The 12,222-nt window shown below is 30.2% G+C and overlaps 1 protein-coding gene across 1 annotated transcript; it reads right to left on the reverse strand.

Annotated features, from left to right (window-relative positions):
- Nucleotides 1–1,368: 1,368 nt before the first annotated feature.
- On the reverse strand, nucleotides 1,369–9,650 carry LOC131168924 (ubiquitin C-terminal hydrolase 12-like). Its single transcript, XM_058143412.1, has 5 exons — nucleotides 9,556–9,650; nucleotides 9,105–9,219; nucleotides 8,857–9,014; nucleotides 2,268–2,470; nucleotides 1,369–1,943 (listed from the first exon to the last, which is right to left on the reverse strand). The coding sequence occupies exons 1-5, from the start codon at nucleotides 9,560–9,562 to the stop codon at nucleotides 1,797–1,799; spliced, it is 630 nt and encodes a 209-aa protein (XP_057999395.1). The 5' UTR covers nucleotides 9,563–9,650; the 3' UTR covers nucleotides 1,369–1,796.
- Nucleotides 9,651–12,222: the final 2,572 nt, after the last annotated feature.

Consider the following 12,222-nt stretch of genomic DNA (forward strand, 5'->3'; position numbering starts at 1 on the left):
AACTTTACAGTGCTCAATTTTTGCCTTGTACTGAGTTAAAATAAAATTTATAAAATATTCATGGATGATTAGAAAATTACGATTCCTTTTGCAATAGCCTTATAATATTGTTAAGGACTACAGGACAAAATTTTAGAATTTTTAAAGCTCGTTTGAGTGATTTGTGCAAAAAATTAATTTCAAAGATTAAAATGTAATTTTTAATTTTGTGAGTTTTTGCTTGGATTGGAGGGCCCAGGAGGGGCCCTTTGTTGTTGATGAGATATGGGTTGAGATATGTGATTTTAGAAGTGTGATTTGAACTACTTTACAGGTTGGATATGTCTTAGGTACATGGGAGATTCAGTCGGATTTTCGGCATAAATTAGGGTGTCCTTGTTTCTTTAAAATTTTTAATTTGGGTTAACACTGATAAATTTATAACATAATTACCTAGGTGATCGGAGTCATTCCTCCTTCTCCCCTCAGCCACTGCAGCAGTTTCTAGTCAATCTGTGAGTAAAATATTAATTTTAATTATAATTTCAATATTATTATATGTTCAGGCATGTCCATGCATCACTTATAAATATGTATCTATGTAGTTAAACACTAGACACGTTTTATATTGCATTCTTAATTAATGAAGTGCCATGGATGTTGTTATGGTAATTTGGAGCAGTGTGCGTGCGTTGGCATGATCGTGGTGTGTGGTAGTGGATATGCATAGGACGGGTAAATGTGACTTGAGAAACACTCGCTGGGACCCGATCCTTTATGAATAAGTCAGGGTAGGCATGGCTCGAGATGATCTCGCTGGCCCCTGCATTTAGTTTATCAAGCGAAAGTCCGACTTGAGAGACACTCGCTGGCAGAGGTTAGATTAAGAGAGCTGTATAGGGAATCAACTCCCATATATGTACTGTTTGAATATTATATGGGCGCGTAAGTGCTCCAAATTTACCTTTTGCTGTTATGATGTAATGTGTATGAAAATTTTAATGGTGTTGCATTCCACTCCTTAGGATATATTAGCTATAGAAATTATAGTTAAAATTGGTATTTTACTCTCTGAGTCGAACGCTAACTTCTATTCACCTATTTTTCCAGGCTACAAGAAGAGTTCTTTTATAGAGTAGCCTGCTTTCTTCCTTGCAGGTTTAACATCGGTTATTTAATTGTTTTATTATTCTAAATTTGAAATCTAGAACTTCGCATGTGTTAGTAGTAGTATGGACCTTATTAGAAATCGTGTTAATTTAAAATTTTGAGATTAATAAATGAATATTAGTATGATATTTAAACAATTTATAAGTGATGGAATCAGGGTTGAGAGGGGCTCCTCTGACTTCAGTTTTTTATGGTTATCGGGTTGGGTTGACCCAAATAAAAATTTTTTATTTTATTTAATTTTATTTATATGTTGAGCCTAAGTTTTTGGGCCTTGGTTATGGATTTAGAAATAATAAGGCTTACTACGGGCCTCGGGCGCTTTATATTGGCCCAGTTCCTAGTGCTGATCCGGCCTATGGGATCGGGTTATGACAGAAGTAATTACGGAATGTTAAGCTTTCCAAGACCCAAATCCTCCCTGAAGAGTTTCCAATGGACACTTAATTCACCTCTTTGATTTCACTTTCCACATTTCGCCATTCTTCCAATTCTTTTAAAGCTTCATCATTTGTTTTCTCCGAGTCAGCTAAAACATACTTCTTATTAGCAAGAATTTTCTCCTTCTGGGTAATTAAGAATTGAAATTGAGCCTCTACTTTTTCTTCTTCTTTTGAAAGTCTTGAGAATTCAGTCTCCAAGAAACTTTAGTTTCTTTTCTCTTTGTGCCAATCTTGCTTCAAGATCAGTGGTTTTCCCTGAAAGAGATGTTCTGGGAGCTTGGGCAGTTTCTGCAATAGTTGCAGCAGCCACAGGAATACTCTCTCTTTTAATTCTGCCCAGCGAGACAGAACCTACAAAATATAAAATGTTAACAAAATCAGCAACAAATAATAGTTAATGCATAAAAACCTATAAACAAATGTGATTTTAAAAATTAAATTAATTTTTAAATATAATTTAGAATAATATATTTTTTAATTATGAAAACGTTATTTTTAAATTTTTATTAAAAAATTATTTTCTATTAGTGACAAATGAACTCGTTTTTCATGGTTTTTCTTTTATTTTTCATAAAAAATGAAAATTAAAACTTCTTTAAAAAATAAAAAATAAAAATATGTTTTTCACAAATAAACAAGCTCTACTATTAATAGGGTTAAGAATGTAATAAAAACCTTTGCTTCAGTATCCTCCTCAGTGTAAACCCTTAAGCTGTTTTGCTGGACATTATAAACAAGGACCTCAGCTTCAACCATAAGGCTATCTCCCACAAGATACCCTTCTGAAGGATTTTTTAATTTGCTAAGAGGAATGAAAAATGCGAAACCCCAATTCCAATTCTTTCCCGATGCGTTGAATACAATTTGTTTTTGTGTATCTGCAAAACAGATATATATATATATATATATATATATATATATATATATATATATATATATATATATATATATATAAAGGGAAAAAAAAATGTTTATAGGCATTATGATTTATTTTAATTTTTAAGTTAAAAAAAATTGAATTCTTTCATTTAAGATATGAAAATTGACTAAACGAAAACAATTGAATTGAATCTTTGTAAAAGTCTAGTTTCTAACTAGGAAAGGTATGATTTGGAGAGAATATTTTTCTAATTTGGGTGAAAGATATTTTCCACAATTAGATGAAAGATTATTTTTTATATATTTAAAACTTCTATTTTAGTGCTTCTTTTGTTGAGTGGAATGTCTGCTAGGATTAGATTTAGAGGACTAACACTATAAATAAAAAGTATTATACTGGTGCAACTCATAGATGGAGTCCAATTTTCTGGGTTGGCAGTTTTAGTAACCCAATTTGTGCTAACAATTTGAATTGGTTAAAGGCAAAACTGGATCAAGTGGTCTTCATGAAAAGTGTAGCCCTATGTCTAAGCTTTCCATTGATGAAATTTTAGGTTATTTGGACCAGTATAGAGAGAGTTATGACCAAATGAACACGTACTGTTCATTTGGTCATTTTCTGGGTTGGCAGTGTTTGGTCATCCGGGTTTGGGCAGAGAATTGGTCATGATTTTGACAGAATTTGGGCAGGGTTTCTTCTTGAAAAATGAAGGTTTGGATGTCCCAAAACACCTCCAATTGGCCTCATACCAATTGGAGTCACACATTGTCAGTTAGGGTTCAACAAACACACTGGACTCATTGAGTCCCAACCTGCAGAAAATTTGACACTCCCAAAATTCAATCTCCTCCTTCTCCAAACTCCAAATAAGCATACATGTCACTTCTATTATCATCAATCTCAACACAATTAGGTCAAATTCAAAAATGTCACAAAATCCCCACTTTCAAGTGTACAACCCTAATTTCAAACATCAAATTCACATATATAACCATGAAATCAATTCCCACATATAATACCTTGTTAATTAACTTCCCTAACTAAACTAAAACCAACAAAATCCATCATTTTCATGGTTCCTCTAGGGCTGCCAAATTCAAGGATTTCTTTCCCAAATTTTTCTTTTTAATTTCATGTAAATCTTCACTTGGTTTAGCATGATTTTCATGCTTAAAGAAGATATTAAGAGTTTTGAGCACTAATCTTTTTTTGTAACTTGTTGAACTTCACTTTCCTTGCTTCTTTTTGGTATCTATAGCTTCCTTAGGGTGTGGAAAGTATTTTTAATGAAGAGTGTTATGGGTTTTGGTGAGTGAAAGCTTGGAAAATCAAGCTTGGAAGCTTGAATATCAATGGAGGGCTTGAGGGGCCAAGGTGGGCGGCACAAGGGAGAGGGAGAGAGAGAAGAAGTGGAGAAAGAAGATGAAGGTGGTTGGGGGTTTGTCTTATGTGGCTTATATATATATTTTTATTGTACTTAATTTTGTTTTAAATTTTCATAAGCTTATTTTTCTTTTTTTTTTTTGCTTTTCTTCTTTTTTTTTTTTTTTTTTTTTGCTTTTCTTCTTCTTTTCTTCTTCTTTTCTTCATCAACTCATAATATTAATTTGTGTTAATTATTTTTATTCTCTAAATTTTATTTTTGTACTAATTTATAAATCCTCTAAACTTTAATTTATTTTTCTCTAAATTTTCCCTATATTTTCTTAACATTTATTTCTTCAATTTATGCCTCTTCACTATAGTTTAGGTGTAGTTCCAAACATTTTGACTGTCCGAACAGACATTAGTCGTTAGAACAGTAAAATGCACGGACTACCTACGGCGAGGGCATTATAGAGAGAGAGAGAGAGAGAGAGAGAGAGAGAGAGAGAGAGAGAGAGAGAGAGAGAGAACAGGGGAGGAAAGAGATAAGAGAGAGAGAGAAATGAAAAATGTAATTTTAACATTTAAATTTATCATTAGAGTTTGACTTGATTTTAGCTATTGACTATAATGTAAAACTCAACTTCAATATACACCAAATGACTAATGTAATACCCCAAATTTTTATTATTTCTATGTATTTGATTTTTTTTATAAATTATTGGAATTTTTTAATTTATTTAAAGTATTTGAAATTATTTCATTTTATTTATTTTATGCAAGATTTAGGTCCGATTGACAATTTTAGTATTTGATTTTCAAGTCCTAAATGAATTATTGGTGTTCGATATATTTTTTTTAATTTTTAATAAGTTAAAAGTATTTTATTTTTGCCTATTTAACTCTCCCCAATAGAGAAGAAAGAGAAAAAGAGAGATTGAGTAGTTAAGAGAGAGAGAGAGAGAGAGAGAGAGAGAGTCAATGGGTAGATTAAACACTCCACCTCCAATCATGGTTTTCGACTGGTGACACCACCATTAGCACCAACTCATGCCAATGAATCCGTGGCACCCAAAAAAAAGCGACGGTCAACGACGGAAATGGCAAGAATAGGAGGAGAGAAAAAAATAATAATAATGCCACTAGAACGTTTTTCACATTTTCTTGATATTCCTGACATCGAACGTACACATCACTACCAACAAAAAGCTCCTCACTCTCTAGTTAACATTTTCTGGCCAACCTGGCCCCTAGACATCACTCAAAATGGCAGAATCAATGAGAGAAAATTGCGCTGTTATAATATTTCTAGCGCAATTCTGGCCAAACAACTAATCAAACAAGTGACCCGAGACCACCACCGTGATCCTTATGGCTCAAATGCCCGATTTTTGGCAAATGGTTAAGAATATCAAAAAGTAGAGTTTAGATTTGGCATTAGAAAGGTGCCCTTGGATCAACGAAACCATATTGGCGACCGAACAGCAAATTAATCTAACGTTTGCTTTATTTCTTTATGATTATATGCTTGTATAGTCACAACAAAATACACTCATAATATTATTTAATTAGCATATGTATAAAAAAATTATTACTCAAACAAATTGCTAGAACCATTATGAAGCCATTAAACTTGTAAAGCTTTGTCCATTTAACTCATATCTTTTAATTGAGGTTGATTGAGGTCTTCAACTATTATTTTTTTTATCACATTGTCCTTTTTTAATTGCGGGTAAAAAATTGTTGTATACGTGTTGTGAATAGCAAATAACTATTGCTAAATAGCAGAAATGAGGATGCTCTATATTGTAGCTTTCTAGTGAGGGGCTCTCTTATGTTGGTTTTATTTGGCATGGAGATTTATGAGGGCTGGGTTTGTTGATCCTATAGGTCTTTTCTGTTCTCTTTTTTCTTCGATAAATTTTATTTTTGCCTATCAAAAAAATTATAAAAAAATGATAAAAAAATTAGTAGATAAAAAAAAAATTAGTAGGTTGTCAAGATCTTTCTATAACTAGCTACTGCATCACTAAGAGACAGCATTTGGCTTGTTCAGTTTCGAACCAAATCGAAGTTGAAAAATCAAAAAATCAATTTCATGTAAAATACCAACTGAAAGTAAACTAAATTTGGAGAAGAACCTAATCAAACTAAACTCGATTCAGTTCAATCAGTTTGAACAAAATGCTATAGCAAGCAAACAATTTTGTTTTCAGTTTTTAGCAAGCAAAAACAATTCCCAATACCCGCTACACCACTATATCCAACTGTATACTCAATTATTGATTCACAAATCATAATAAAAATTAACAAAATTTTAAGAAATTACATACAAAACATCGATCCTCAAATCAAATTAAAAATTAAAAAAAAAACAATCTGAAAGAAAATCTAACAAGTTAAACCTAAGAAGTAAATCCCAAAAAAAAAACCCATAAAACAATCCCCATTATTCTTTCAATTGCAGTACCCATGAAGAGATCAATCACAACACAATTACAAAACCAAGAAGAATCGCAGATCTGACGCAACCCACGAAGCAACACAACAACAATGAGTAGAGGATATCTAGCGATATGAAGATATTTGGTGCAACCATGAACAACATAGCAACAATGAAGCTTGATTCTGAGCCTCTACAAAGAAGAAGCAAGGGTAACCAGAGAAAAAGAAGCACTGAAGCAACATAGCACACAGAAGCACAGTACGAAGAACAAGAAGAAGAAGAAAAGGTGCTAAGGAGGAGGAGACAAAGGAGGGAGGAGAAACTGCAAGGAGAATTACAGAAAAGGAAGCATGTGGAGGAGGGAGGGTGTCTTCGAGTGAGCATAAGAATTAAGAAGAAGAAGAAGAAGAAGAAGAAGGATATGAAAAAAAAAATGCTAGAGGGCGCCAGAAAGGAGCGATGGAAATTCGTAAATGGCACTTGTATACATGGCCAAAACAATTTAGTATTTAGACAATGGAGAAAATCGGTTTGGTTATTGCTTTTTTTTTTAATAGAATTAACTTAATCGAATAAAAAATTATAATTTTTCAAAAATCTATAATTGAACCAAACCGATTGGATTGAAAAATTGCATCGAATAAATCGAAGATCTTTCATATTAAATCAAAAACCACACAACCCTATCGATCACTGTCTCCACGTTTCCTTTGAAACAAAGGAATGGCTTCTCAAAACCCTAATCCTACATTCACTATATCCATAAATGCTCCTACCAAATTATGATTCCCTTTTGTATTTCTGCTCAAACCTGAACCTCAATCCTCATCTTCCAACCTCTTCCTATCATTGACATGCTTGACCTTAGTGAAAATCTCTTCCCTAACCCTCAAGAATACAATCGTTATAACCTTTCTACCCTGCCCAAGGCCACCGAGAAAGTATTGATCAAAATCCCTCCATGCCATTCTCAATCTCATCAGACAAAATTACAATGTTGAGCTCATTTGTGGTGTTCATTTCCATTCTTCACCTATTTTAGATTGATAACATCGTCATTGTTTTTCTCGCTCAAGTTACTAATGAGATCTGTTTTTTAATTGTTGAGGATGAGGCCGCAATAATACTAGATGATTCAAATCTCTTATTCATTGAAGGTATTGACGGGTTTGATCTAGCATCCAGTAAATATATATAAGGATGATTTGGATAAGATTAAGGTTCTTATGTTTAATTGTTCTTCTTGTTGAAGTCTTCAAGATAGGTTTTTTTTTTGTGTGAAAATTTCTTATGTTTATTAGAGTTGCCTTAACTGGAATTAAGGTTTTGAGATATGGAATCAAAAGAAAGAAAAACACGAAGTGGAACCTTGGGCTTGGATGGGGAAGTTGGAGATTTAATTGGCCTATTGGCCAAATAAATTCAAACAATTACGTTGGTTGCTGATTATACCTAAAACTTTTAATTTTGGATAATTTAATAATAACTTTCAAAATAAAAGAATTTTTATTCAAAAACTAATTTTGGGGATTTTGACTTTTAAATCTAAATTGACATGAGGCATGTCATGTCACATTTTCTATTTTTTTATTTGATTCATATCTCTCTCTCTCCAAACAAAAGAGTAGAATACTAAGTAAGCTTGATTGTTTAGAAGAGAGAGAGAGATGAATCAAATAACAAAAAAAAAAAAAAATGTGACATGGCATGCCATATGGCAATCTAGGTGTAAAAAGCCAAAATCTCCACATTGGTTTTTGAATTTTGGATAAAAATTTTTTAATTTTGAAAGTTATGATTAAATTATCCAAAATTAAAAGTTTTTACATAATCTGCAACCAAGGTAAAGATTTTGGATTTATTTGGCCAAAAGGCTTAAATGTTAAAGAAGCTTCTAGTAGGTAGATTTTGTTTGCACTCGTAAGAAAGAAATTATATTATGAATCGGTTATTCCATGTAAATAAGTATACATGGAATAGCAAACCAATCATGAACTAAATTCAATTTTGTCTATGTGTTGAAAACAATTTTTTTTTTTTTAAATATAACTATCTCTTTATACTTAATTATCCTTTCATGATTCGTTTGTCATTCTATGTTAAATATTGGCATGGAATTACAAATATACTATATAATTTCTCCTTATAAGAGGACTATTAGAAACTAGTAGAATAAATAAGTAATTATTATTTTATTACTTTTTAATATTGTTAACTTATTTAATTATTTTTTATTCTCACCCTCTAAAAAGGATTAACGTGACAAAAAATACAAACAAAAGGGCTGAATAGACCTCAATTGAAAAATAAATCTTCTAGTTCAAGGGTTCCAAATGGGTTGAACCTAAAAAAAAATTAAAAAAATAAACCTAATTTCTTTCTTTCCCTCTCCTATCTCTCTATCTAGAATTCTTGACGTTAAGGATATGTTGGGAAATGGAAGTATAAGTTAGGGAGGAAATTGTATAGTTGCAACGTCAGCACATCTTGTTTGATGAATCCTCAATAAAGTTGCTTATTTGGATAAGGATAGATAAGAGATTATATATATATTGCTTAACAAATTAGAGTACCTTTTCTGACTGTGGACCTGCTATTGATTTGATTAACAACTGCCAAGCTAAATTTTACTTCCGTACTCCATTTTTCCGGCAAATTTTTTGGATAAGCAACTTCCAGGTATATTGACAAATAATTCACTTTGTTTCCTTTGGGGTAAATAGCCAAACGCCTGCCAAACAACAAATAGAAACAATTTTTCACGAACACAAGTGAACACACCCAAAAAATAAATAAATAAATAAATAAAAATAAAGAATACCATTTACAACCACCAGCAGAGAAATCTTCTGAACACACTTTTCCTGTCCTTTTGGAAAACTCGTTAATTCTCCATGTGAATTTAAATGGAGCAGCATTGCACATCGCTTTGCCTTCTGCATAATGCAATTGATAATAATAATAATAATAATAATAATATCACACAATCAATAGTCTTAAGAAAAAAAAAAGAAAAAGTTCAAAGTTTTAAGTTTGAATTTTAAATGAACTGAAATTAATAAAAAAATATTATAATACCCTAGTAGAATCTAAAATTATGAAAAAAAAGAAAAGCCCATATAAATAATCCAAATTGTTCTAATTGTATAAAATATTTCAGATAATATAAAATTTCTCTACTGTGTTTTCAGGATTAAAATAACAAATAAGGAAATTGTTTACGAAGCAATTTGATTTGATATGATCAAACTAAGAACAATATATATAAATACCTGCCATGACTTAATGACTATTGACAAAATCCAAGTTCTTGAAAATCGTATGTTCATCAGCTTCGAAGCATTTATATATGGAAGCCTTAATTTTCTTGATAATTTGGCTTCCATATTCTGACCCATTTCCTAATTTTCAATTTTCATGATTCCTTTCTTTTCCTTTGTATTGATATGAAGGAATTTCTTTTACAATATTCCTTTCTTCCTTTTTGCTTCATTCGGGGCTTTTCTTTGTTATTGCCTACAAGTAATGGATAGAATTAAATTAAATTGAATATATGGGAATTTTTATAAAATAAAATCATATTTTTCATAATTTCCATTTTTTTAAAATAATTTATTTTTTAACTTGTAAAATTTGAATTATAGCAATAATTAATGTGCTCTTCAAAAAATGAAAACTAGCTAGCTAAAAGGAACTCTATTAAAGTTTTTTTTTTTTTTTGCATTTTTTAGATTTTATTTGTAAATATATTTCCATATTAAGTATTTCATATATTAATTTTCAATAATATCCACAGTTATTTCGTGATATTTTAATGGAAGTTAAATTATATATTAGCTTTATAAAAAAAAATGAAAGGTTAAGAATTCTATACATATTATAGTTTTATGAAATATTTTGGAAACCTTTCTCACTTTTTTATCAAATTTCTTTAAAATTTTATTAAAAAAATAAAAGGCAATTATATATATATATATATATATATATCCAATTATATCCAATTCTTTTTGTTTTAACAATTGTAGCTTAAATATAAAAGTTAATTGCAATTTTAACCCACAGCCAAAATTGAATTTAGGGACAGTTGACATGGAATCCAATTCAGCAAAAATATTATTATTTTACTAGTAGGTCTAATGATATTTGCATCATAATGGTTAAAAAAAAATCTAAACATTTTTTTTTCTTTTTAGTTTTAGTCTAATTTAAAGGTTTGTATTAACTATAGACAATATTGATCAATTTTGATCTAAATTAATCAAAATTAAAAGAGAAATAATATTTTATTAATTGATAAATCAAAAGAATATGTAAATGTAAATTCTATATCATAATTATATTTATTTGCACATTAAAATAATTATATAGGGTTTACATGTATATTTTAATTCTGGATTAATTAATAAGTATGTTATTATTGCTGAGAAAAGTACACTATGTACTATCAACTTTTTATTATCAAGTCCTATATATATATATATATATATATATATATATATATATATATATATATATATTTTTTTTTTTTTTTCTTTTTTCTTTTTGGCAATTCAAGACTAATGCGTCCATTTCGGTAGCACTTTGATGACAAAATGGTAATAGCATTAAATATTTCTGACTGAGCGCTTAGCAAGAAAAAAATTGACATTGTGCTAACGGTTATTTAATGTCAATGCGACGTCAAATATATGTAAGCACCACATCAACAATTTTAATGACAATGTTTATTTTGTCGTTTAAATACAAAAGGTGGAAAGTACACTTTTTGCATTGCAAAAAAAAAAAAAGAAAAAAAAAAGAAGTTCAAGTTCAGGTCTTAAATTGTAAAATGGCAAAATTATATGGTACTTAAGTGTGTTTTTCCTTTTTATTTATATATAAATCCTTAATTTTAACAGACAAGTTATTAAATATTATAATTATTTATATTATCTTTGCCCCTGTCTCTCCCTCTCTTTCTCTGTCTTTCTCACTTCATGTCTTTTGCTCTCTCTCTCTCTCTCTCTCTCTATTTGTATCTCTCTCTATCTCTCACTTCATTTTTCCTTCTTTCCCTTTTGATGTGGTCCAACTGCAACTACATGAGTTATTTAAGTAGTATTAAAAAGTTATCATTCCTTTGAATAGTTGTGTTATAAATTAAATTTTTGATATAAAAATATATTAATCTAAACTAAACAATTAATTAAATAAAGAGATTGGGGATTAAAATGTATATTTGCAAATTTAGCAAAGAAATTGCTTGAACAGAAATTTTCATTAAAGTTATAAGAAATAAATTGAGCTAAATGAAATATGGCAAGAACAAAGTAACAAGCAATTAAAAACAATTAACAATCAACAATGCTAAATGTGATTCCAGAGTTATGGGGTTCGTATTTAAACTATTTTGGGATTTTGATTGGTTTGCCAAGCATATAAAATTATTTGTTTTAAGGAGATTAATTATTAAATCTTTTGAAAACTCTTTCGAGTGAGACAAAGAGTGTCTTGATTAATTAAATCCTACTTTCGCGGAGTTTAAAATTAACCAAGACCCATTACGTTCCTTAATCAATCTATTAACCCTCTTAATATTTAGTCTATTTCTAGATATAAGTTAAATAAGTTAGATTTCTTGATTATCTATCACTGAGTTTTCTCCTTTCGGTGCTTCAACCAAGGATTAAGAACATAACTTAATAGGATCCTACACTAAACATGTCATTAGGCACATAAAAATGGATAAAATTTCATAATAACCATAAAATCTAAACTAACCAGCTCAAATCTACAAAATATCTTAAATATTACATACTCAACTCCAAAATCTTAAAATACCACTCACTATCCATGTTTAGTACAAGAGATTCTAAGCAAAAGATGTGACACCCCTTACCCGACTACAGTGTAGCCGAGCAAGTTATGCCACTCAGTGTGCCGGAGCACTCTATTTTATC

The sequence above is a fragment of the Hevea brasiliensis genome, chromosome 1, assembly GCF_030052815.1.
Source record: "Hevea brasiliensis isolate MT/VB/25A 57/8 chromosome 1, ASM3005281v1, whole genome shotgun sequence".
NCBI lineage: Eukaryota > Viridiplantae > Streptophyta > Magnoliopsida > Malpighiales > Euphorbiaceae > Hevea > Hevea brasiliensis.